This window comes from Blennius ocellaris, assembly GCF_963422515.1.
Source record: "Blennius ocellaris genome assembly, chromosome: 10".
Classification (NCBI taxonomy): Eukaryota; Metazoa; Chordata; class Actinopteri; order Blenniiformes; family Blenniidae; genus Blennius; species Blennius ocellaris.
The window spans coordinates 18602531-18630222 of NC_137659.1; the positions used below are offsets into that span (position 1 = coordinate 18602531).

The 27692-nt window shown below is 41.7% G+C and overlaps 1 protein-coding gene across 2 annotated transcripts in view; it reads left to right on the forward strand.

Annotated features, from left to right (window-relative positions):
* The first annotated feature begins 4746 nt into the window (after positions 1–4746).
* spsb4a (splA/ryanodine receptor domain and SOCS box containing 4a) overlaps positions 4747–27692 on the forward strand; it is a 45491-nt gene continuing 22545 nt past the window's right edge. The window contains exons 1-2 of one of the 2 annotated variants that reach the window (XM_080504017.1): positions 4747–4914; positions 13835–14814. In XM_080504017.1, the coding sequence (XP_080360143.1) occupies positions 14082–14814 (733 nt within the window). In that variant the 5' untranslated portion in view covers positions 4747–4914; positions 13835–14081. Of the gene's footprint in view, positions 4915–5111; positions 5251–13834; positions 14815–27692 lie in introns of those variants that run through there. The other variant, XM_080504018.1, reaches the window with a different exon arrangement.

Genomic DNA, 27692 nt, shown 5'->3' on the forward strand with positions numbered 1-27692 from the left:
TAACTCCCACACACACAAACTCACATTCAGAAGCACACATGTGTCCCCGGGCCCCATGGGGTCCCTTAAGTGTGGATGTGCCTTGAGGCAGAAAATCAGGGGGCAATTTACGGCAGGGTCCAGTTGAGAAGATGGGGGGATGCGCTGTAATGCTCAGTCAGGAGCTTTAATGTCAAACTGCGTCTTTCATAGCTTATTCTGCCTGATCAAATGGAACTTGAAAAGCTTGTAATATTACTGAATAACTAAATAATATGCGGGGATGTTTTTAATGACGATTTATACTGTGACACAAGTAAATGAAGAGATTCAAGTGCAAGTAGAAAGTGCACAAATGGCTTTCTTGATTTCTTGTGTAACAAGACCTACAATAAAATAAGCAATGTTTAAACTAACGCTAAAAAAGCTTAGTAAATGTAATAAATTAATATATTGCGTAATAGATTGCTGATTTAATCTTTCACTTCAGTGTTGCCTTATCAGGTAACATGCTTCCTCATACAGTTTATTGCTGTTTTAAAAACTGGGCAGCATAATCAATTTTGGTGATCACTGGTTTGAAGCAAATCCTCCTGAAACCAAACCCCAGAAAAGCCTCTAATCCAGTAGAATTAGCGGGCTGAGTTTGTGGTTTTAGGATTTATATGCAAATTAAACTGTAAAATAGTGGCGGTAAAATAATGAAGTAAACATTTTGTTATCACTCTGCCCTCTGGCACCCCCAATGGTAAACACCATCCTTTGTGTGTACCATCCTGGGTTGTTTCTTGGTTCGCTTACAAATTTGGACTTTTATTGTTTTCTTCTTGGACTTAGATGGCATAAGCTATAGTGCTTTTTTGAAATGCTGGGTTTTAATACCAAGCACACTTATTAAGTTAATGTGACTGAGGGGATGATAGTTGATAAGTGACCCAGAATCTCCTTGTGGGCTGCACACCACTGGAGTGCAGTTTCTTTCTGTGAATGTGTGTGAATGGGTTTTCTCTGGTTCCCTCTCACCGTCTGGAGGCATGCATCTGAGATTGATTGATGACTCTAAAATTGTGAGTACCGGTAGGTGTAAATGTAAGTGTGTCTGACTGCCTTTCTTGCCCCGTTGTCGGCAGGGATCAGCTCCAGTGCCCCATGACCCTATGTTGGATAAAGTGGTAAAAAGATGGGTGGAAAAAGTCTCTTTTTAAATTTTTTGGTATATTTTCCAAGGAATATTTTAAGTGAAATGCTTCACAGCACAATATGATAACCAACCCTGATAGTACCGTGGTGTTTTTGCGTTGTTTCATTTGAAATTCACCCGTTTTCTCCCTTGTGTGGGTAACTTTCAACCGACAGTGAATGCTTACATTCAAAACCATTGACCTACATTGGATGGTGTCTGGAATAACAGCGAGTCAATTTGCCTGCTGAGGTGTGTGTGTGTGTGTGTGTGTGTGTGTGTGTGTGTGTGTGTGTGTGTGTGTGTGTGTGTGTGTGTGTGTGTGTGTGTGTGTGTGTGTGTGTGTGTGTGTGTGTGTGTGTGTGTGTGCATATGGGTTCAACGATGTGTGAGTGTCCACATGTGTGAGGTACGTGTGTGTGTGTGTGTGGGCCAAAGGTAATGCACGTAACCTACAAGTCTCCTTCAGGTGACCTGCAGCCGTGAGCGTGTGTTTGCACAGATCTGTGCATTTCCTATTTTCCACTTCTCCGTGTGAATGGGGCCACTTGACTGGCTTCAGTGTGTAGACAGTTTGTGTGTGGGCGCATGCAAGCATTTATGCTATTTGGTCTTTAAAATATGAGATTTCTAACAGTTTATAAGCGTCTTACAGTTACGCCGAGTTAAACACCCATTTTTGGACTCACCCACTTTGTAGCCCCGAAATAAATTATGTCTATGAACAATAGAAACATTGTTTTATTGTTAAAATAAACCCTTTATATCTGTGGGTTAGTTGCCTTCCAAAGACTAATGTTGTTTAATGAAACCTCAAACTGGCTCCAATGATATTCCCTTCCTTCGTTTTTGTTTTTGTTTTGTTTTTTGGCCACCGAAAGCCCTCTCTTGAGTCTGTTCCCGTAGGCTTCGTCACCACTAGATGCCACTCAATCCCACACACTGCAACTTCAAAGATAAGACTGGAACCAATTACTACAGCTTAATACAAAGACCGGAGACAGCTAACCTGCTGACTCTGTCAAATTACATAATCTACCTAGCGTCTTCTCTAGAGCTCGGTCATTGTGTCTTGTTTAATCTGGCTGATTAAAGCCACATTTTGTGGTTCAATCAGGGATTCTTTGCCTATTTCTTGCTTCAGCACTTGTGTAGACTCAATAATTACTGTTCATGAAGGTGAAATATTTAAAAGCAGAAAAATTATTAGATGATAAATGATTATTTTTGTGGTTTCTTTATGCCTGCAGACTAATCCAGAAGGAACCTTGCATGTTGCCCAGTGTCAGTGGAGTAAAATTTCAGCCCAAATAACTGTAAACAGCCTAAAGCAGGTTTGGGATATGGATATATGGATTATAACGAGCAGCGAGCCAGGAAATTGCTATTTTAATGCAAAAACAACTTGATGGACAGACACAGTACTGCCAATCAATTGTTATGTGATGACCACAAAAAATTCTCCATTTAACACCCACAAACTAAAACATGCATGTTTTGATCTTGTGTCAATGGGCTTGTTACTTATTTATTCGTTGAGCAGTGTCAATATATCGCCAAAAAAAAGAAAATGTCTTTTCAGTATTCTTGCATCAAAATGTCTGACTCATGCTGCACTCAAAGACTAAGCTGTGAATCCAGTAGAAATGCTGATTCAGTTTTGAGGTGACTCCTCTTGGCCAGCTGCAGCGTCGCCTCAGGATATCAACTTCAATTCGTTGTGGTGCTTAACACACAATTTAACATGATTGGCCACGATAGGGCTGCATTATAATGCAGTGGTTCACACGCTTTCCTCCTTGGTTCCAGGATTGAATAGGTTGAGCCGCAGAACTTTCTGGAGTAAGCTGTGATGGGTTCCAGTGCACTGGGACTTTCAGTTTGAGAAAGACTTTTTTAAGATTTGTTGAAAATGTGGATCAAATCTGGAACATGACCTTTCTACTTTATAGCCCTGATATCTCTTAAGCCGCTGTTCCACTGCACAGTACGTGACGGAGCGGGGCATAGCGGGAGATTACGGTACGGCAAAGCGCACCCAGGACCAACTCTGTGGCGCGGCCCCACAACAGAAAGTACGGTAAAAATGTAAGAGGGGTGAATGACTCAGAGACACATTCCAGCGGAGAACACGGAAGCGGCCGGCGACCAGTCGTGGGTTCTTTCCGTACCATCCACATCTTTTCAGTGGGGCCACAGGAAAACCCGCCCCGCCCCGCCCCGCCCCGCCAAGGTGAGCTCCCTTGGTTACCAAGGTGAGGTCCGTTGGTAAACTCTCTGTTTACATGGCTTTTTTTCATGGCTGACTACTCAGTCAGAATTTGTTGCAGAGCTCCAGAACTACTTTATGTTCCACTCCCACTGTTCTGTATACACACAGGACTACATAGACTTCCCCTCATCTGGGTAATGTTTGATTCAGTTGAGCTCGTGTGTTTACGTGGACTTTTAAAATCCAGAATGAGACGAACACAGTAATTCAATTTTTTTCTTTTTTTAATTGTGTTGTGTAAATATAGTATACGTTTTACATTGACAAAGATGGATCATTTGTCTATTCCAGCTCCTAATGAAATCTGTGCGCGTGGTTTTGGACTTCGGAAAATACAAGTCAGACAAAGCACAATTTTCCGTCCCCTGAGCTCTCCTTGCTGCATGCTCCACTCGAAGCCTGAGCTGATATGTGATGTAACGACATGGTGGTGATATAGTGGGAGATGTGGTTTTGTTTGGAAATCAGTTCCCTGGTGGTCACAGCAGTCCTGGGAAAAGGAAGTCCATACAGGAAGACGGCTGCTTTGGGCTTCAGCGCTGCATGACTGCAGAGACTTTAGAAAGTTTCACCATTTCCATTTCTAACTAAGTGTGTATGTGACATGATTTTAAAAGCCACATGGGGATAAAAGTGCTCAAAGACACGCAAGGACAGTGTCTTGTGTGCGTGTGCGTACGCCTGATTTCTTTTGGAGCGTGCCCGTGCTTTTCCGAATGCTGCCTTCACTTCCTGTGCTTTGTGAATGACTGATGTAGCTGCAGGAAAAGGCTGATAAATGAACTTAGTCATCACATCACCTCAGAGCCAAGTTATGCAGTAATGTGCAGTTGCGGGCAGACATACTACATGACAACAGGAAAGAAGAGATGGCACAGAGAGCAAAAACAGTAGGGCAAAGGGGAGCTCGTCATCACCCTGTATGTTGTGCTTCTTTTAACGTTTGGTCATCAGTACTTTTCTTTTGCAGCCTCTATCAAATGCTTTTATAGTGTTTGTTTTTTGTTAACCTTGTTGACTTGTATTGTACATGTGACATGTGCGGCCGTTTTCACCTTGATGCCAAAAAGGTGCACATGCTCCACTAGTGCAATGTGTGTGTGGCACGTGTAGTGGTGTGTGTCTGTGAACATGTGTGTTGGTGTGTGGCTCCAGCCAACAGGGGGGAGGGTTGGGTTGGCTCTGTGTGAGCTCTTTGTAAGAAGGGGGGAGTCAGAGTGGGGAGGGAGGGAGGTGAACCGGGTGTTTCTCTCAGCTGCCTGCTGGTCTGGTTGCTGTTGGTAACTTTGCTTGATGAGATCAGAGGGGATCGGCTTTCAGGCCTCCGTGTCTCTCTTTCCCTCCTGCTCTCGCCCTCTCACTGGAAGAGCGAAGTGGAACTGAAACTGGAGTAGGGCTGAACGTCTGTTCTGTGCTGCTCGTTGTCGGCGGAGGACATCGGGATGGTGCTGCCTTGGAAACACTCGTCGGAGTTAGAGCACAAGTGAGTCGGGGAAAAGGGGAGGGGGCGGTGGGGAAGGGGGTGAGTAAGAAGTGATAGCCTCAGGACAGATAAGCTCAAGGGAGGGAACAAGGGAGGGAGGAGGCGGAGGGAGAGGTGGGCAGCTGAGTGAGGAAAGAGGGAGTCTCTCTTTCTGTTTCAGACTTGCCGGCTGCTGCTGGTCTCTTCCTCCTCCTCCTGTCGTCTCGGATTTTCTCTCTGCCGGCAACCTGGCTGAAGGAGTTGAGCTGTGTTTTGGCTGGCGTTGGTGTTGCACATGGACCGGGGCTGAGGGGGACACATGCAGCGAGACTTCAGTGGTGCCGCCTCAGATGCATTGTAAGCAGCTTGATCTGTTGTGTTGTCTACAAGGTGTAGTGTGTCAGAGCTGAAATATCTCACTGAAAGAGATGGTTGCTATTTCAGGAGCTTGTGTACTTGTGGAGGCAAAAGAGTAGCTCTACGTCTGTGTGTGATCTGCAATGGAATACCCGAGTGTTAAAAGTGGCTTGATGATTTGTTTCTCCTCATTTCATTATGTCGACACGAGCCCATGTGTCACTGCTGTGGTTGATGGTTTGAGACTGTGTGTGCTTTTCTTGTAGAGGCCACCTTATACTCCTCTCCGCTCGTTTCTCCCCTTTCTTAATTCTCTTAATGGCCGTATGGCCTCAGCTGGCCAGCTGGGATTGTGTGTGTGTGTGTGTGTGTGTGTGTGTCTGTGTGTGTGTGTGTGTGTGTGTGTGTGTGTGTGTGTGTCTGTGTCTGTGTCTGTGTCTGTGTCTGTGTCTGTGTCTGTGTCTGTGTCTGTGTGTACGTGTACATGCGTGCGTGTGCGCGCATTTTGTTTAGAGTTTGGGGATAAGCTACCCCTGGATTTCCCCCTGCACTCACACAATAATAGGATAGGTCCTGCTTTCTATTTTTAAACACTGTTTGTCTATATGTTACAAACATCTCTAATCTGGCTGCTTTCTCCACACTGTCGGCAGCAGCTTTTCTCACAGTGTTGTGTTTAGTCTAAGGATTGGGGTGTGAGGGTGTATTTGTGTGGTCCATCCTGGGATAGAGAGATAGCGGCTCTCCTTTCTAACATTATCCTATTGTTTTGTCAGCTGCTGACCTCTGTTTCTCTCCCTCTTTTCTCTCTCTCTCTCTCTCTCCCCCCATCACTTCCATTGTTCGTGTTCCCTTTCGCTCCCGTTATTTTCTTCAAATCCATATAACCTCCCTCAATTTGACTCTCGGCTACTTTTTTCATACTTGGCCTCTCCTATTTATCATCTTTTCAACTATCTTTCTAAATTAGTTTTTCTTCCATTTTCTTTCCCCGTTTGCAGTTTCAGAACAGTGGCGAGTGTTGTGCTGTTTGTTTGCGTCCGGGTGTGTGCAGGCTTGTGTGGATGAGCTTTTTTGTGTCAAATGTCCCGACACAGCACTGCGTGCTTTACTTCTCACAGAGCACCTTTGCTTAACACCATGAGATGAGGCCGAATGAAAAGTGCCTTAGTCCCTAAACTTGTGCGGTTGTGGCTCAGCTGGTAGCGGGGCTCATTTTCTCTCTGTGGAAATTTGTTTGATCCTCTTGTCTACTTGAGCTAAAGCATGCTTGGGCATCACACTGAACCTCCAGTTACTGACAAATGGCAGGAGGGTGTCGTGTTTGGCAGCTTTTTTTCCATAGGTGTTTCTGAACGAGAGGCATGTATTGCAAATCTCCTTCACACGGCTAAGCTATACAATGGGCTAAATCCGAGGTTTCTTTGAAATCGGTACACAAATTTGCATGTCTCGCACAGCTGAATCTGCCTTGAAAGTACCCGCTGATGATAATTTAACGAAGATTTAATTATTCACCCATTCATTTTCCGAACCACTTTACTGCTATTACTCTCCACTATAAAGCTATCAAGTCCTAAGAGAACATGGACTCCGAGTCAATTAAAAAAAAAGCTTATTTAAAAAAGTTGTGTTTTCAGTGGCTCCAAGCACTCTAAACATGCCCCAACAATGCAACAAACGATTTCCATTTTCACTTGAAACTACAAGTTTTTATTTAGAATGTATTTTTTTGCATGGGTTGACAGGAAGTTATTGCAACTTGCATCATAGACTTGGCAAGTGTCCTTCCTGACACCACTGGAATTTGATCCTGGCTCCCGCACACTATACTGACCCAACTTATCACCAGGATGGTAATTTTGTTTATTACAGGATGAAATCTAACTGCACCATTTAATCACGTGGTACAATAATACAAGTATTGTTCTGCCAAGTGAATCAATTGAGCAATACTAATCAATTGAGTTTTACAGAAATCACTTTTTTTTTTCAATTTGATTATTTTAGGTATTTGAATCTATCCTGTTGAGACAACCTGTGATGTTACTGCAGTTTTTTTTGGGGTGGGTGGGTGGGGGGGATTCCTGGTTTCTGCTTGAGTCATGTGGGTGTGACACGTTTCATCACACTTGCGTGAATGGTTTGGATGGTAAATGAGCGAGGCAGCAGCAGTGCGTCATACTCAGGCAGACTTTGATTCAGTTTCATTACTGCTGGGGTTGTGAATCTGCCACCTGAATATACTGCTACCCCCCCCAGAGAGCATTATGGATGGCATCGCCAAGGCCGTGTGTGTGTGTGTGTGTGTGTGTGTGTGTGTGTGTGTGTGTGTGTGTGTGTGTGTGTGTGTGTGTGTGTGTGTGTGTGTGTGTGTGTGTGCGTGTGTGTGTGTGTCCATATACATGCGGGGGGAAGATGAATTGGTTTTGCGTTGCTGTCCGTAAAGGAGTGCTCAATCACTGGAGCACTAATGGTCTCCCCGTAGGGCACCATGGATTTTAAGGTGTCACGACCAGGAAACATAGGAACTTTGGAACAGACAGTGTGTGCGTGTGTGTTCATACATGTTCTGTGTTTCAGTTCAGTTTTTGACTGGAAGAGCGAGGGCTTTTCAGGACTGAAGGGGTAATTTCCAGAGAGCAGCAGATTATTGGGAACACAGAAGGGAGACGTGAGAGAGGGAACATAGAAAAACAATAGTTGGGAGTTGTTTCGTAAAATCTTCAGGCTGGGACTCATATTTATTGGTTTTATTTGTGTGTGTGACTGGATGAAAGCTAATACATCAGGGAAGTTTTGCCAAAAAAGCTGTCACCAACTTCCACAGCACATGCTTCATTTGGGCGGCGGGGGGCGGCTGCCTGTCTGTCTGTCAGTGAGCGTGTGTGTGCTCGTATGTGAATCTGCTTGTGTCCAGTGTTTTGCAGACCGTGCTTGCTGAGCTTGCACCAATTGCAGCACGGCTGACGCCTGGGCATTCGGTGGCAGGTCTGAGATAAGTTGAGCCAATTCGTAGAATGTCAGCCCTGCAGAAGTCGCTCCAGATTTACTGGTTGAGAGACAGAGGCAGAGACTAATGGGCGAGGAGAAGAGAAAATCAAATTGAGAGAAAATTTGTCTCAAGTAATTTGAAAGTGTGTTGTTGTTGTAAAATGTTATGTTGGGAGTTATTAAAGAGAGGCTGTCAGTCTGGAAAAGAGAGACTGTTTGATAAGAGTGGTGATACCTCCTTCTACAACTGCCGAACAAGTCCTGAGATGTCTTTATGAGTTCACTGCTGGTTCTCGTCAGCTGTAGAATAAGTTTAAAGTACCAGTATGGAGTCTCTATCTGCAGTTTGACATCCTGTTAGGAGCCAGACGGCACAGTTTATGTCTTGCTCTGGCATCTTGTGCTACCCAGGGATTCCCTTAGTAGGAATGAATGTCAGCAATGCAGAGAGGATTCTGGTTTGTTTAATTTGCTGGGTACAGCTGTTGCTATGAAGAAATATTGAATAATATGAACTTGTACTTGTCGAAAGGGTGTTCTGGAATCCATGTGCGCTCTGTTTCACTACACTGTTGTACCCAGCTGTCCTCCCAGGAGTGGAAAATGGAAGAAGTGACCACTTTGTGATTCATTTTTTACACTTCACGTTTGTCAGGGAAACTTGGTGTAAGACAGCATTACACTGAAGGGTCAGAGGATGCTCGAGTGGTTTGAAAAGAGAGTCCTTTAATGGTGGCCTGAAGTGATATCCCCTCATTTCAATAAAGGTCTTAAAGTTAAAAGCATAAGGTTGAGCAGAACTGAGTTGTTTGGTATAATGAGGCTCATGAAATTAGTTTGGCCTTTGTCATCTAACAAACTGCAATGTTCCCCAATAAATAGAGCTGACCTGCTTTCTCTTAATCGTGAATTTCAGACTTCACCAAGATCTCAGGAAGCAAGCAATGTTTTTAAATTACACCACACTAATTATGCTCTTAAAACACATTTCACATCTGTAAGAATTTGAGGTCGTCTATCCTTAACAGATGAGTCAAAAAGTAAATTTTGCACACTAATGGCTTCTTTGAATGCAGGCTCATTGCCTTTCCTTTGGGGAAAAAAAAAGACCAACAACTCAATCCCTGTTCACACAAGAATGATCTTCTGGAATTGTATAGTTTCAGAACCCTTTCAGATACAGACAGCATGTTTTTGATTATAATCTCCATACACGCAAGAATGTGAGAATCATTTAAAACAATATTATAGGCCCACTCAGAATCTGTCACATGTAAGAAATGCGTCTCGCTGAAGCAAACTCGCACGGTTATCATGCGCGCAGCACTTAAAGCCTTCTTCACAAAACATTTTCTTGGAAATGCAGCTTCAACGTTTCAAGGAAAAAATGTTGAATTTCATTGCTCTGTATTACAGAGGCATAAACTGACTGGTTGCTGCTCATTTCGTTTCCAAATTGAATCTGCTTGGTGTTTCAGTGGTAAGTCTTTCTGAGTAAGTCATTACTCTTGACTAGAATAGAGTTTGGGTTTGGTTTTATTCTGCCCCCCCCCCCCCCCCCCCCCCCCACCCAATGAATGACAATTCTTCAGCACTGTGCTCACGGTGTCTGTCACCCTCAGTTGGATGCATCGGTATAGAAGATGGATGGATTTGCTGAGGGTTGCTGACGGAAAAACACTGGAGACACACAGTACTAGTGTCTGAACTCAAACTCGATGCAGGACCAGTCTGAGCTTCATATTGTGGCTTTCAAAGCTCTATATTCCTCACTGTAATGAATTTCATCAGGAAAGAAAATATATACCATCACATTGAATGCAATTTCAATGAAACTGAGACAGTGAGACAGTGACAAATTACAAGAAAGTAACTGATATCATTGTGGCTTTGTAGAATTTTTGGTAAAAAAAAAAAACAAAAACAAAATATGAATAGTTGTACTTCCCAAAGATCAAGTGTCCTTGGTCAGGAAAATAACTAAACAAAGTTTAGGTTCTTCATGCATATTATTAGTACTACAGTGGTTTCTTCTGCCGTAACGGGATATCACTGTCGACAAGATGATCTCGGATAAAAGGCATGCACACTCACACGTGTACAATCTCAAGCCAGACGTTCGCGAATGAACCAGGAAACAGGAAGGCTGAATGGCCGACATGCTATTAGTCCTCATCCTCCGTGGTCTTGTAAGTCACGGTTTGTCCTTGACTGACCCTCTGACACATAAACACAAAATGGCACTACATACAAGACCATTCAACATGGTGTGTAGAACTCTTGTTTTGAAAGCAGTCACGATTTTATTTTATTTACCTGGATCCTGTGAGGAATGCGACACTCTCTCTGTGCATCTGCCTGCCCAGTCGGAGCTCACCGGACTGTTTAAATGAAACACAGTATGTGAGACAGAAACACAGACACACTCCTCCTTCACCAGCTCTGCGGTGGCTGGAGGCTGGTGGCTGTACAGCAGGAGAAGCCAAATGAAGTCGACCCACGCACCAGGTGCACGCCGTGGCTCGTCTGTCCACTAGCTGCTCCCTTATCTTCTACTTTTCCACTTTCTCACAAAGTTTTTAGTATAGTTTCAGCTTGTAACTTGTCAGTTTCTATTTGTCATAGATTCTTTGACCTTGTTTCAATCTGTTTTTTTAACCTTTACCCCCGAGAAACCTGCAAAATGTGTGATCATTGAATAGTAATGGGCACTTTTCTAAGAAATTGCTACTTCTTGAAGACATTCGGGAGAACAAATGATGAAATGGTCTATGCATACCCTGTGAATAACTACTCAAGGTCATGTTGAAAAAAGAATAGATTTTTTGAGAGAAATGACTCCATTTATGTGTGTTTTCTGTGTGGCGCCGCATTGGCTGCTGTTTACGCCATACCTGTTCAACCCATCTGAATGCAGATAAGAAAAGGGGAAATAAGTGCAGTCTGACGGAGCGAGTCACAGAAGAGCAAGATGGAGGAAGGGAGGGAAAGTAAACAACAGATGGCAGAAACATGTTGCCGCTATCCGCAGCAGCCGACGCTGCGCCAGCCCACCACCAGCCTCTTGTGAGGTTACTACGCAACGGTGACCGTGACGACACGGGGTCAGAGGTCAAGTGTCTCCTTGATGACAGCCCGCAATGCCAGATTGTCATCCACATGCTGTGCCAGACTGAACTAACTGAGATGCTCATGGACACACAGGGAGAGTTTGTAGATTGGTAGTGTTGTTTGGCTGCAGTTTGGCAGCGACGACTGTTGATTCTTCCGTGCAGTGCCTCCCCCTTTACCCCCCTACTGGCTATGATGACACACACTGAGGCAGCTGTCTATAGTGTGTTTGTGTGTCTTTGCTTGTATGTGTATGTGTGTGTGTGTGTGTGTCTCACGACGGGGAGTGAACTGACGTGATAGCACACATTGGTCAGCATGCCTCCCAGCTGCAATGCACAGAGACGGTTCAGATGAGATATTTGTGTTTGTACCGTGACTAAATTTTTGTGGACCAGTTTTACTTTTTGACCTCATTTTCTGTGTCACCTCCAAAGGGCCCACTGAGAGTTAAAGGAGGAATCCAGTTCATATCAGCCTGCCCTCTTTAATATGTTTATTATGGGACGACACCTCAGGTTGCAGATGGACTTCACTTGGCCAACAACACTTTTTCTTTCTTGTGATGTATATATACACCAATGATGAATATGGATGTTTCAAATCAACTGCAATTATTTAAGTTTTTGAGGTTACCTCTAAATTGGGTTTGAGTTAGGGTAATAGTGACAATAGTCTGTAGAACATTTCAAGTATGCATGAAAGGGATTCTAAACATTTCATTGTTCAACCTATCACTGTGAAATAAAAAAGAAAAAATAAGAAAGAAGATTCCTCGACGTATGTCTCAGTGAATTGAGGAGGTTCAAACTTTTCTCTTGGTTGAAAAGGCACTATTACTGTAAAATGTCTTGCCTAAAGTTGAAGAACAGAATAAAAGTCTTCCTTCCAAAACCACCTATTGTGTAAAATGTGCAACATCAAATGAGTTAGTTAATTCATACATGTTGTTTTGCAATGTTTTGGGCACTTGGTTCAAAGAAATGATCGTGTGCGCGCGCGTGTGTGTGTGTGTGTGTGTGTGTGTGTGTGTGTGTGTGTGTGTGTGTGTGTGTGTGTGTGTGTGTGTGTGTGTGTGTGTGTGTGTGTGTGTGTGTGTGTGTGTGTGTGTGTGTGTGTGTGTGTGTGTGTGTGTGTGTGTGTGTGTGTGTGTGTGTGTGTGGCATAGATATTTATAAAAAATGACACCATGACCTCAGACTGTGGTGTGGTGTCTGTCTGGTGGAGAGGGAATATTTGTGCTTGTGTCATCAGTGCTCAGCTGAAAAGCACTTTACGTATTTTCAACATTAAAAGGCCTCTGTACACATTTCAGCGCGAAATAATTATATAGATTAAGTCAAAAAAACTTAACAGAGAAACAGTAATCTGTGAACTGTGTAATGCATTGCATTGTGGTTTATGAAGGATGAGGTAAAAGCTACGCAATAGACGTACAGACTTGTGTCACCCACTTCCCCGTCTGACTGAGGTGTGAGTGACTCTTTTATTGTGAACAGGAAGCAACAGCTGCTGTTCCTGGAAGACATTACTACGTCAGTGTAACTTCCCAAAAGTGTCTCTGTACCGAGTCGCTTCATATGCCTTAAAGGGTCTCATGGATTATTTAATTCAAAAATATTATTTATAATTGAAAAGACAGTATGTAACACTGTGCTGGGACTGTAAACAATCTATAGCTCTCTCAGAGTTTAACTCTCTAAGTATTAATAAGTAACATTTTCTTGCCATGCTTAAAAAGTCAGTTTCATTTAAAGAAATATTGAAGTCAATACATATAGAAGATAATTCTGATCATGATTTCTTTCTTGTAAACACTGTCATCAATATGTTAACAAAGAAAATAAAACCTCCTTACTTGTTAGCACTAAAGATTAAACTGTAACCGTCATCCTGTCAAGGAAAACTAGAATATTACACAGAATATACCTTTCTTTCTCAAAATGAAACCACAGTTTATCCTATGTTTCCTGGAGAGTAGGATTTCAAGCACAGTCTCACTCACGACAGTTCCTTCATGCTCAGTTTAGCAATTATTGCATATCCAGTTGACATTTTGAACTGTTACACAAGGGGTTGGAGAAAACTTATTACCTGATGTTTTTGTTTTCCTCCTGCAGATATATTTTTGCAGACTCAGGCAATACTCATTAAATTTACATTACCTAAATGAGAGTGTGTGAGCCTCAGATCTGGGGGGATGTTTGGAGGGTTGCTTGCATATTGGCATTGGCGCACACGTTGGTTAGGAAGGTGCAGGATGAGTCAGAGTAAACGTATGTGCAGTTTCACTACTACGTGTTGTGTGCTGGTTCATTGTGTGCTGGTTCATTGTTCATTGTTTATTCCTTTTTTTCCTCATTTCTATTGGCATCTCTTCACTTTGGTGGGCGATGGTTTACCTCAAATTTGTCAATTTAAATTCATTTGATACTTGCTGAAGTTGTTAATTGATTCTCTATGTTTCCTCTCTCCACAGGAATGGCAGCAGCTGCATCTTTATGAAGACATTTGTGGCATGAAACCGGATCACATACATCTTTCATTCACCATCTCCTCCTCCTCCTCCTCCTTCTCCTTCATCTCCCTTCATCACTCCCCAGTTAGAAACGCTCACTTCAGCTTTACCGCATTGATGAGGTAACGCCAAGCATCCGTGCAACGCAGCATCCACCTGCATTAATCCCCCACCCCATCCCCCGCCTATCAACTCTCCCATCGCAGCCATGGGCCAGAAGATCTCGGGCGGCGTCAAGTCTGTAGATGGTCGCGGGGATAGTGGGGGCTCCCCGTCCTACCGGCCCACTGCTCACCGTAGACAGCACCCGGAGCTCAGGGGTCCAGATTTTGCCAAGCCCCCGAGGCTGGATCTACTACTGGACATGCCATGTGCTGGACTGGAAACCCAGCTCCGTCACGCATGGAATCCAGATGACCGTTCACTCAACATCTTCATCAAAGACGACGATAAGTTGACTTTTCACCGCCACCCGGTTGCTCAGAGCACGGATTGCATCCGGGGGCGGGTCGGATATACGCGGGGCCTTCACGTGTGGAGAATCCACTGGCCCGCTCGGCAACGGGGCACCCACGCTGTGGTCGGTGTGGCGACCTCCGAAGCTCCTTTACATTCTGTTGGGTACACGGCGTTGGTTGGGTCGGACTCTGAGTCCTGGGGCTGGGATCTGGGACGTAACAGACTCTACCATAACAGTAAGAACCGGGCCCACAGCCTGCTGCCCTTTTACCCTTGTTTCCTGGAGCCAGAGGAGTCGTTCAGTCTACCGGACTCTCTGCTTGTCATTCTGGACATGGATGAAGGGACGCTAAGCTTTATGGTGGACGGACAGTATCTAGGAGTGGCATTTCGGGGGCTAAAGGGAAAGAAGCTGTACCCCGTCGTCAGTGCTGTGTGGGGACATTGTGAGATATCTATGAAGTACATCAACGGCTTGGATCGTAAGTAACCACTTTTTCATGTTTGATTAGACCTGATTAAACACTGAGGGATCTTTTTCACAATTCAGCTCATTCTTTATATGGAAATTGCAAAAACCAAAACCAAAAAAAACAACCCATAATGTGATCTTCCTGTAACTTTTGAGCAGGAAACAAAGCCTCTCTGATTGTGACATGTTGCCACTTGGTAGGCTGCGGTGAGATTTTCCACATTGTTGTGCAACTCTGTAAAGTCGGAGTTTCTACATTGGTACACTTTCTTTGAGTATTACCAGAATATAAGAAAATTCACATCAAACACAGCATTTGTTGATACTTTAGGCTCCATTGTTTTCAGAGCAAGCTAATTTTGCATTGTTTTTATAGTGTTTTTCATGTAACATTTTATATCACCGTGTATTTTAATTGTCAGCTTTTTGGGTAAATACAGAGAACATGTTTCTTAGAGAGCATTCAAATCTTGACAATGGACTGTGTCAAAGGGATAATAGCTTCCTATGGTGAACCCTGTTTTAGGTAGTGCTCTTTTCTCTCTCAGGAATAGAGAATCTGTGAGTCTATTTTTTGTCTCTGCCTTGTGTTAAAACTCCTCCTAGAATAATTACTCCAAAGGACACACTAAAGGAATGTTTGTTTTTATATGCAGTCTTGTGTGTGACTCATGTTGGTAATAATGCTGTTGGATTTAGTTTTTTTTTGTCAGTACGCAGTGATTCTTTGGACTTTCTCTGAGCGTAGGCAGCCAACACTTCATCCTACTGTCAGACACTATCACGAGATTATTGTCTCTGGAAATTATCTGTGCACTACTGCACTAAGGCTTGAGAAGAGCTGAGAGGTCAGTGGCTGTTCTGCATATTTTTGGCCTTCGCTACATAAATAAGGCTATGTTTTTGTTCTCCCCAGACTCCCGACATAACTCAACGTGCGCATGTTATGAGAAAGGTTCCTTCTCTACTCATAGTCTAAACAGTGTCGCTTTGAACGGCTTGTTAAACGCAGGCTTAGACACACATATCATGGCCACTTACATAGATGAGCATCCACCTGCCAGGAAGGGAAAGTGTGTGTTATGAAAACATGCGTATGATCTGAATCTGACGTCCTCCATTCCTTTTAGTTTTCTCAACCTCAGGGGTCTTATTTGATATCACAACAGGGTGTGTTTTTCGTCTGTGTCCCTGATAGAAAGTTGAAAGGAATCCCATCTCTCTCTCTGTAGATTGCCACATCTCATTTCTCTTTGCCCAATTATCTCAAATTTCTATTTCAACATTTTCTTAGAAGAACTCTGCTCTCAAGGGCCGCTGTGACATCAAGAGCCGGTTTTCTACCCTTAAAAACTGGTCACGAGCCTCATCTTGGGTTTAAATTGGATATATTTGCTTGAAAATTGCAATTGGGCAACAAGAGTGTGAATCCAGATGAAAACAAACCTCATTTGGCTGAATTTAAATAATTTTTTTATCCTCTGGTTCAAGTCTTGCCTGAATGCATACTTGATGTCTGTGAATCTACGACTCTCAGGATGAGTTCAAAGTACATAGTTTGGCTACTGAAAACACGTCACCTCTTTCATTTTCCATTTATAGAGCCACCTGCTAGATTTCACGGTGGCTCTGTGTGATAGGCCATCCTGGGGAATATGGACAATATGGAGTCTGCTCAAAGCCCTTGACTCGCCACGCAATATAGGTTTCATGCTGTGAAATGAGGTTTGACTGTTGAAAATGTGCAAAACTTCACGCATGGACGACAGGGAAGGTTGAAAGGCCCATCCTGATAGGCAAGTGGGAATGGCAAGATGGCAGGCAGACCGAGAGAGAGATGGCAAGAAATTAGAAAATACATATTTGAGACTCCTAACCCGACTGAAGGTAATTCACTCTGGATGTATGAGTACTTTTAATATGCCAATACTCTCATCAGTGATTCATATTCAAGCTGAAGCCATTTGTATGGCACTCCAGCCCCTGTTGTCTCCTTTTTTTCACTAAACTCCCATATACTGTATAGCAGAAGCACACTTGGATATTGGTTTTACTTGCATTTTAGCTGAACATTTACAAGAATCGCGTTCAAAGGCACTGAAAATAGAACTTTTTGAAAACAGCGTCCACAGTGCAACTGCCCGATAGTCATACCAAGTAGTTCTTCTGTGCAACTAAACTCAATACCTATGATTCGTCAGCTGCCTGAACCTGCGTTCAGAAAACCTGCTGCTCTGCATGTTGGAAGTTTTCTCAGCTTATTGCTGCTTTTTGTTGTCACGAAGCCTTAACATCCAGATATTAAAGTATCTTCCTCCCATGAAATTCCGATAAACTTAATGAGTGGAACTGTCACTGGACTGACCAACACTGTTAAAAAAAAACAACATCTTTAAGCACAATAATCCAAGACCAACTGAAAATCCCAGTCGAAAGTAACACGAAATAACAACATTTTTCTTCTCTGCAAAAGAAACTCCATTTCTTTTCATAAAAAGTTACCAGTAACTGTGATCCGTTTGAGTTGTGTATTATTCAGTGAAACACTCAGAAACTCATAAACAAAGTGAATGAAATGACATGTTATTGTGTGCAGACAAAATAGAGACAGAGACCTCATTGAGAGCAGCCTAAGTTAGGGAAAGTCCACTCCTACCACTTGGTCTGAAACAATGCTTTCGGTTTCTCATTCCATCTAAACATTGGCGGCTGAGAAAACTTTCAGGAGGATATTAGTTGTCCGTCTAATTATGGGACAAAGACTGTGGGAAGAGTTATATTCTGTGTTTTTGCAAGTCGCTTCTGCAGTGTGTTGATGCAGACAGGGTGTGATCACAGTCTGCATCAGGGTTCTGTTTGCTATCAGTTTTGAATTGAATCAGCTCGTCTGTCCTGCAGATGACTCGTATAGGGAGAATGAAGTCATAATTATAGTCTGTCGGTGAAACTATGAGTGTGTGTTTCAGTGGCAAACTGTGATCATGCGGTCAGCAAGAGGAGAGACACTGTGTCATAGTTTTATATTTCTGTGTGCTAATTATATGCTAATTCTTTAGATTTCAACAAGTGTGACATAAATCTGTTCAGTGTTTATGAGTATCGGGCCTTGAAAAAAAAAAATCCACTGGGTACTTTGGTAATGAGAAGCGACAATTAGATTGTTTGTGAATTATAGTTGTAAAGGGAAACAACATGACAGCAAGGTATTAAAAAGAGATTTATTGTCTCCTTATCTCACTGTTTCTCCCATCACTCCAGCGCAGACTCCCGTTGCACCAGTATCATCATTTGGCTCCACCTTAGTTCATTGCTCCCATTCCTGCAGTAACACAGTGCACACAAGTGAGACATAAAGCCAACAGCACTTCAGGCTTTTTATAAGATCGTACAAAGCAATCAGGGACAGATAAGGATATATAATAAGCACTAATGCAAAATAAAAAAAAAAGTAAAATGCTGAGAGAGCTTTGAACTACCGTACATTATCTTTTAAATGTGACATAAATTATTCATCCTTACAGTGCTTATACTTCAAAGGATTTTTCCACCTTCATTTGCTGGTGAGCTGGTATCTATTTGCCCTGTGGAGTATTTTTTTTTTACATAATTGATGCTATATTACAGAAATTGTGTGTACCTGTTGTAGTTTGTTACCTTGATGCTTGATTAATGCTTGGAATCTCTCTCTCTCTCTCTCTCTCTCTCTCTCTCTCTCTCTCTCTCTCTCTCATACTTAGTTCTGTATTTTCTCATGTCCTGTCTATAATCGTGTCAATTAGCAGCACTTTGATATCCCACAATGGGAGTTGTCTCAGCATCAGTCTTGATATGTGTCATTTTCACTCTTCCTTACCTTTTTTCCCTTCTTGCACAGAAACATATATCATACCAAATACTGCTAAAACCTGGCAGTCCAACTTTTCCATTCTTATCAGCTAATATGCAAGCCACCCAGAATATAATTACTTTTTAGAATAATTAGACACCACTGCTGGCACATATCATTGTTATCAGGTAAAAACCTTGTGAATCCAATTTCTGGGATTGGCTTTTAACTTCAGTTGCATAATCAGTTTCTTTCCCATTTGGGAATCTGGTGTCTTTTGGTTTATTTGTCTACTGTTTGAAAGTTCTTCACCCAACAGCTGCAATATGATTCACTGGTACAAAATTGAGCCTCAGACACTTTAACTGACCAGACGACAGGACCAGTCATTTCTGCCTCAGAGACTGTAAAGGAAGTGAAGGGAGGAGAAAACAGAATGGAACAGCAACGTGAGGCTGAAAATAAGAAAAGGCAAGTAAGAAAGATGAGGGGGAGAGTGACAGAGTGGAAGAAAAATGGGCTGCTGTGAGAATTGGGAAATGAAGGATAAGATCTGCACGTAGCGAGGAACATATGCAAGTTCTATCAGGAGAGCCATGAAAGCTAAATGCAAAGAAAGAGTGCAGATTTGAACAATAAGACGTTGAGAACTCAAGGAGACGTGCTGGTGTGTGGGATGATGAAAGACGCAATGTGTCCAATGCTCAGCTCATCAGCTTCCTGAACTGGCATACGGAGGGGGAAAAAATTGTCATAATCTTCAAAGAAGATTCAGAAATGCATTGGAGCACATACATCTCTGCTCCATCTCTTAATTATGATCCAGAAAAGTGTCATTAAACTGGACTGGACTTTCAGCTGCTGGACAGTCCAGACACAAACACCAATGCTGTGTTTTCTGTGGCGTGGGATTAAATCTTCCTTTATAGTTAAAAATCAAGACTGCAGACTTATTTCGGCGTCACATTCCAGCAGATCTGTCAATGAGAAGTTTAGCCTGCCTGACTCCCTGACCTCCCTTGCTCTCCCGTACTGTTTAGTCTGCATCATATGAGCTGACACACTCCAGGTCGGACTTAACCAGCTGCCGCCGCCGCATGTAAGCACCTATTTACTGAAACTACAGAGCAGAGATCCATTCAAGGCTCACTTGTTTACATGAGGTCCATGGCACCCGTGAAAAGGACTCTTTCCCAGCAGACGATCGTCTTTTCATTGACGTCTTTGTCATTATATGAAGAAAGACTCGTATGAGCAACATCAACGCTGTTAACTAAGAGCACTTCAGAACCTGTGGAGTTTTTAATATTGTAACACCACAATACATTTTCAGATCGTGACAGAGCTTGTGTCGCAGTTGTGAGTCACAAATGATTTTCAAAAAAAGAAAAGACAAGTAATAATCTGTCGTCTCCATAAATCACACAATTGCATGATTTGAAGCTTTCATTTTGAGGCCTTTTGTTTATATAACTTCTATATTACCTAACATCTTAAATGTAATGAGTACAATTTATGAGGTAAACTGTAAGTGCTAAAGGTATGAGAGTACAAGCCTTACGTGATCTCCTCTGCTAAAGCCTTGAATGCCTTAAGATTTTCATACTCTGTTTACGTCAACATCTTTTTGTGTGAAACATGGAAAGTTAATTCATGTTTTTCCTTTACAAAGTCGACCTTCCAATTCTGTCTTGTTACGACTTTGATCATATTGTCATCTGTAGAGTTTGAAACTAGCAGAAACTACAGATACTTCTGTTTGAATGTAGGCCGAACACATACGTAAAATATATACATAAGCGCTGCGAGGTCTTGCACTGATGGGTTATTCAGGTGTGTTTCTGCAGCCCAATCATTTAATGACCCTTTGATGTCTGAAAGCCTTGTTTGTGCACTTCACTTCCGTTGTGCTTCATTACAGGTGTGTTTGTTTCAGTATGTGAATCACAAGCGTTTCAATTTGACGCACTGTGTCGGTGTCCTTGTGGCAGACTGGCACTGAGCGAAGGCACTGTGTTTTACTCGAACTGCTTCCTGTGTGATATGTGGGTTAGTGGGTTAGTGCTCAACTTAGCTTCAAGTGTCAGGCGTAGAAACGGTTGTCTGATTTATCTCTACTCTTTTTTGCTGTCACATGTACACGGTCGTTTCTACGTTTATTTTATTTTTCTCCTTCGCTCGCTGTTAAAGTATCAATTCCATGTGGTCATTTAGAAATTCCTCAAGGAACGTTACATTTTAGTCAATGTTTTGAACACAGACACAATAATAAAAGGTTTGCACTTCATCTTAGTGTTCAGAACACCAGTTTTAAACCTATCAAGCTTACACATGTTTATACAGTTTAACTATGAAGCCTATTCCAACTTTATTAAGCTATTTTTTTTGCTTGCACCTGCACTTTGAATTTCAAAAGCACTTTACAAAAGCTAATTGAGCTCATTTTGATAGCACCGTATTTACAGCTCTAACACAGTCACTTAATAACTTCTGCATTACATCTTAATTGGAATTTCCTCAACTGCTTTATGAACAAAAATGTAATATCCCTGTGAGCTAGACAAAATTCTGTGTCACTCCTCTTTTCTGAGATCAGAGGTGTGAAGCTATTCAACACTAAATGACAAAAAGAAGATCAGATATTGGATTCAAATTTTCCTCTGCAGCCTTCTGCTTTGAGGTCTAAACATCAGCTGCAGCGGGGAACAGTGGTGTCGTGTGACTGAGCTCCATTATCAAATATTTAACAGGAGAGATGAATAGTGGAGAGAGGGGGAAAGAGGCAAAGGAAAACATAAAAAAATACAACAAGAGAGAAAAATGATAGAATAGAGTGGGGAAAATGGAAACATGCTGTATCAGAGAACAAAGACAAAGAAACGTGTATTGGACATAGTTTGAAAAGTGAAGGTAGGGTTTTTTTCACTCATGATCTCGAGGGTCAGAGTCAAAGAATCCGAAAAGATAAATAAATCGAAATATACAAACAAGAGCGGCAGTGAGATGTGAGAAAAATAAAGAGTCACAGCTGAAATTAGGTGAGATGGAGAAGATGATGGGCGCATGTGGGGAGAGAACGAAGGGTGAATTTAAAGTCTTGTCAAGACGCTGGTGTCAGTTTTGTGCAGGTCGCATTAAGTGAGTAATGATGACGGAATGATGAACAAGAAGCTCTAATGAAGGGCCTCGGGACAAAAGTTAGGCTGATAAGTGAAGGTGCTGAAATATGAGTCAGTGTTTTAGACTGATATTCAAAACATTTGACCTCAGATTTCAGAACTCAGAACTGCCTGATTTGAGATAACAAGTATATTTTTCTTTTTTGGTGTTGTGATTATCCACTGATACCAAAGATAGACTCCTGCTTTGGGCAAATGTGGCATTTGGATATTCTCCCCATACATTAATGGATTTTCTCCATATGCAAAAGCTTCCTCTCACGGTCCAAAGGCGTGTGTACTGATTGCTGATTAATAGTTTTTATTAGATATTTGCATGTATGTCAATATGTTTGTGTCGACCCTGCAATGGACTGTCCGTAGTGTACCTTTCTCATTGTCCGCTGCGATTGGAACCTTTTAGGGCAAGTAACCATTACTGGTCACGTCCAGCTTCTTCCTGTTCTTTTAAAATTGACCATTGTGAGTTAAAAACATTTTTTTTTCATTACACTTGTATCATGTTATAACTTGGATGAGAGTGGATTGTGGGAGATTTTAACCAATTCGGGGTTGCTTGGTGTTGAAGCCGATCCCAGCAAACTATATACGATGGCCGGATACCCCAGTCCATTAATGGGCAAACCCAAAGAGACAGTCCCACACACTCACATTCAAATGTACTGTACATTTAGAATGACCAAACCACCTCAAATAAGTTGGACCTTCAGAAGAAACTGGAGTACAAGGAAAAACCCCACATTAAACCTAGATGGAATCATGAAATGCAAATTCTCATTTATCAATGTCATCGTCAATAAGGAAGAATTGCGTGGATATGGAAGAATACCTCTTTGAAGTTGTATTTCGGCACCGATAATACCCTCATCACCAGAACAAATACAAGTCGGATTAATGTCTATGGATTCACGGCTAAAACTCCAGAGTTATTCATTTCCAGCAGAACAGTGACTTTAAGGGGAGTTTAACACCTCCGTCTCAACAGTTTGAGAGACAGAGAAGAGTAACCTTTTCTGCGCTTTAAGAGAGTCGATTTAAAACAGCGAGTGACCTCAGCACAGCTGCTGGCTGTCGTTCTTTCAGAGCTGCTGTGACTTGTGCATTTGCTAAAGTCGCTCATACAACTTTAATGAAAGGTTTGAGGTCCTGGGTTGATGTTTCAGATACAAAGCTCACATAGTCCCTCTCTTGAACTTTAAACCAGATTCTTGAACTGCTGTTAAACCAAGGTGCAGGTGAAATGGACTGGTTATGCAGCTACAATACAGTATTCAACCTTGATCCACGTGCTTCTGTTACTTTCTTTCATTCAGTGACACCATTGCAATAATAGGTTGGTTTTTTTTTAGAGCCAGGCAATCTCAGGTGAGAACCACTGTAACAGCTGCTAGATATCACTTCGTTTGAGACATGACACCAATGATAAACAAATGCTTGAACATTTCACATTAATTCTCGCTGCGTGCCACCGATGATCATGATGGTAATGTCCACTTATCGCTGTCTCCGTAGCAACAGGACTACCAACACCTTCACCTGTGCTCTTTGAGGACATTAAGGGTTGAATTCTTCAAGTGTTTGTTTAGTACATTTACAACAAATGTAGCTCAGAAATTCGCTTGATTTAGCAGCTCATGTCTGAGATCTATATAGAAACGCCATGATGAAGCACAGATGTGATGACTTTTGTGACTGTTGTTGAAGTAATTTCTTTCTTTAAGTGTCTCACATTTAACTTTGATATAGTCTCAGTAACATGGTGTCACTGTGTTCCAATCCCAGCAACAGACAGTTTGGCAACTAAATTCAATTGTCTTTCAGTGCAGTAACACTCCTAAGACAATTCTGAGCCCATGTATCTGTTGAATAACTATAATCAAGTTAAAATGGCATTCGGGGATGGAGAATACAAGTATATTCATGCTAATGCAATACATATATGTTATAAAACAAGCTATATTACAAATGTAGATGTGTAAATAGTTTGTGTAGGAAGCAGGAACTCTAGCATTCAACAAAAGAATACTATTTTACATGAGGCAAGATTTTCAGATAGTTCTTGGTTTTACTTACATTTGATATAGTTGAGATAAAATGGCATTCGGGGATGGAGAATACAAGTATATTCATGCTAATGCAATACATATATGTTATAAAACAAGCTATATTACAAATGTAGATGTGTAAATAGTTTGTGTAGGAAGCAGGAACTCTAGCATTCAACAAAAGAATACTATTTTACATGAGGCAAGATTTTCAGATAGTTCTTGGTTTTACTTACATTTGATATAGTTGAGATAACATTGAGTTACTTCACCTACTTCATTCTTAAAATGTATGCATTTCAAAATCCTTAATGACACATTTTAAACATAAACATTGTTCATTGAGTTCACTCAACAAGAAATCTTCCTCAGCTGACTTTATATGTGTCACACACATTTGTTTCCTTGTGTAAGCCTGCTATAATCCTCAGAGGAGTCCATGTGCAACACAAAATCTACTATGACTGCCAGTCTCTTACAAATTGATATTGCCGGGGATACAGGCTCTTTTTTCCACCAACTGTCAAGTGAAAATTATTTCTACCTTTAGTTTCTTGAATTAAAAAGCTAAGGACTTCAAAAACGAATCCACAGGGATGAAAATGGGAACATTTTGTAGGTTGCATAATTTTCTTGTTGACATAGGATTTTCCATTTCGCATCTGAATGCGACACCATAGAATTTCCATTTACATAATTGTGGGGGGAAAAAAAATCCTATGCTGCTGAGAGGCTTAACGTGAGGAATGCATGGCAGGAGATGGTGCAAAGCTGACTAAAAGGGAGGAAATGACTGATGAGGAAATAATAGGTTGCTCAGGTGAAGACAATGAAGAGATAAAATGGACTACAAGTCCACAGGGGGGAAAGCATGAACCTGTTAGTGGCGGTGCTTTCCTGGGAGTAGTTGTATGCAGTGAAGCTGACATGTTAACATTTCCCAACTGTACACCTGGTTGTATGTGTAAAGCGCCCTGCTATTAGTTGCTTTAGGTTATTATAAATGAGGAATAGCTATTAAAAAAAAAGGGAACCAGACTGAATTACGGTACAAAGAAAGCCACAGTGATTTCACACCTGATTATCCCTCCATTCATCCTACTTCCCTGTGAGGGCTGATCCATTTCCCCTCATCCATTCAATCCAATCCAATATGTGTGTATGTGTGCATGTGTGCGTGTGTGTGTGTCATACAGAGCTATTTTACTGTATTAGAGCTGTACCTCTCTGTCTTTTCCTCTCAAAGCAGATCAATCCTTGAGAGACTTGTTTAGACCATGTCAAATTACAAAAATTCACTCTTCACAACAACCTTTCCATGGGCCCATTTTCTTTTGCAGTCAGTTAAACCACACAAGCCACCGGATATTTAAAGAAATATATGCAGGCGAGAAAAGCTCAGGAGCTGAAATCATTTTTGAAAGCTCAGCAGCTGCTTTACAAACGTGTAAATCCCACGTTTAACGCCACAAGACTTGAACTGAAGGCAACATTTTTCCCAGACTCTTGTCCCTTTTTTTTTTTTTTTTTTTTTGGAGGAGGGTTTTTTATGGAGACGCTTTCTGGCATGCATTGGGATAAAGAATGTTGGTTACTCTGTGGAATAATTTATATTTAATAGAAGAATAGTTTTGATAATTCAGCATTTGGTGGCCACTCATTGTTTCCATATATTAAATCTGCGACCAACACACCCACAGGTCCAGTCTTATTAACAGGCTGATTTAATCGCTCTCTGACTTTGTAATGAATGAAAGCAAGGTAATCCTTCCCAATCTTCATCTCCTGCACTCTTTGTTCGCGAGGATGTAGACTCGGCCTCTAATCAACGCTTCAATTTGGCCTCCTGACATTAGCAATTTACTGAAAGACTGGATTCCTTTGTGAGCACTCCTGGATTTAGTTCTACTTAAAGGTCTCTCTTCCCTCGCTCCTTCTCTCAAGGCATCTCCTTTCCCCTGTAAATGAATCTCCCTTGGTTTATTCAGCTGTTTATCAGTTCATTCACTCCACTTATATCTGCGTTGCGGCTAAATTAACTGCGTACTTTCAGCAAGGAGTTGAGTTTAAACTGACCTGAAGGTCCTGAGAGCTTGGAGACACTTCGCATTTCTTTTTTGGCTTGTTTTCTGACTATTTCTTTCTTGCAATATGTACTAAAGAAGTAAAATCTCTTTGAACTCGCTGCTGAGATTGTGTTCATCTTTTCCTGTTGGAACAGCAAAGCACCGTTTCTATGACAAAACCTCTGTTAATGTGTTTCCTGTTTGCACATCGCCAAAGGATGATATCATGACTTTCAGTCAGGTGATGGCATTTGCGTCAGGGATTCAGTCCTTTTCCAGCAGAGCACAGACATGATGTAATGGTTTTATATTCCTAAATTCCAGTTTTTAACCGTGGAAAGTTGACAGAGCTTCTCGTTCACAGTCATGCAGTTTCCCCACCTTCAGGCATGGGTCATCCCCCTTTAGTTTGCCACTGAGCAGCTTCACTGGAGCTGTTTATGGTGGAGTGCAACCCTTAAATCTGTTCACAGTTTACTCTGTTGTCATTATTCTTTTTTTCATTTTTTTTTGTTCCTGTCACTGCTTCAGTGACACTACCAGCACTCAAGAAACAACATTACTTGTAAAGCTATAAACACATTTGACAGAAAACGCATTCCCATGTAACGTTCACAATCACTTAAGACACACACGTCTCATTTGATCACATTGTTGCATTTTTTATTTTTGTTTTCTTGTATTTATACACACTGCAGGTGCAAACAGCTCATCAAAAACAAATTCAGCCTGGGTTGGGCATGGCAGTGGAAAAAGAAAAGATGCTTCCTGAAAACAGGTTACTGCTGTCAGTGCATAAGGAAAGTATCATGTGAATTGCAAATAACACTTAGGCCCGTGTTTTTTTTTTCTTCCATTCTCACAAACTAACATAATGGCACATTCCTATTTCAGTCATGATCAGGTTAATGCATTTACAGCGTGTCGTCTTGCTGTGTTAATGTTGTATCCCTCAAAGAAACCAAGCTGCTTCGTTTACTGCACAGTTACTTGCAATACCACTTATGTAAATTGAGAAATGTAATTAAAAGCACCTGTGCCTCAGTGTGCAGCTGGCACACATGCTTCAATTGTTGAAGACTGAGTGCACAAACGCAGTGTGCACGCCTCACTAATGTCTACAATTATTGTTGATATCACAATGAATTTTTCAACTGTTGGGCGTGAGTGTCGCACTGGAGACCAGCAGCACACACTGACTGTGTATAAATATTTATGTCACTGTTTTTTATGTGCCTCTTTAATGAAAAGTCTGTGCTGGTCTTTTGCTCCAATGCAAGTGACACAAGAAAGCAAATAGAATTGACTCAGAGTTCATGTTCGAAGTTATTTTTTTTCCCTCTGAGTGAATAGATTCTCTGCATTGCAACATGTACAGATATGATCTCAGTGATGCAGTTTGAAATTAGATCCACTTCTTCAGTGATGGCAAATTGATTTATTAAATTTTTTTCAATCATGAAAATCATGTTGAGGTTAACGAGTGGCATATCTTTGTAGAAAACTATAATTTTTCAATTTTCCTCACTGGTGATCAGTTTGTGGTTTGAGTCTGAGTGTATAATTAGAACCCATCCCCCTTCTTAACCTGCCAAGCAAATACTTAGATGTGTTGCTTTAGGCCCTGTTTACATGGCACTGTTTCGAGTGCAAATGCATTGTTTTAGTTTCCGAACTGTTTTCTGTTCACACTACAATGTTTTAAGAATGACAGAAATGCTGAATACTATGTAGTTCGAAGGCCAGAATATGCGCTGGGAGTCATGCCACTC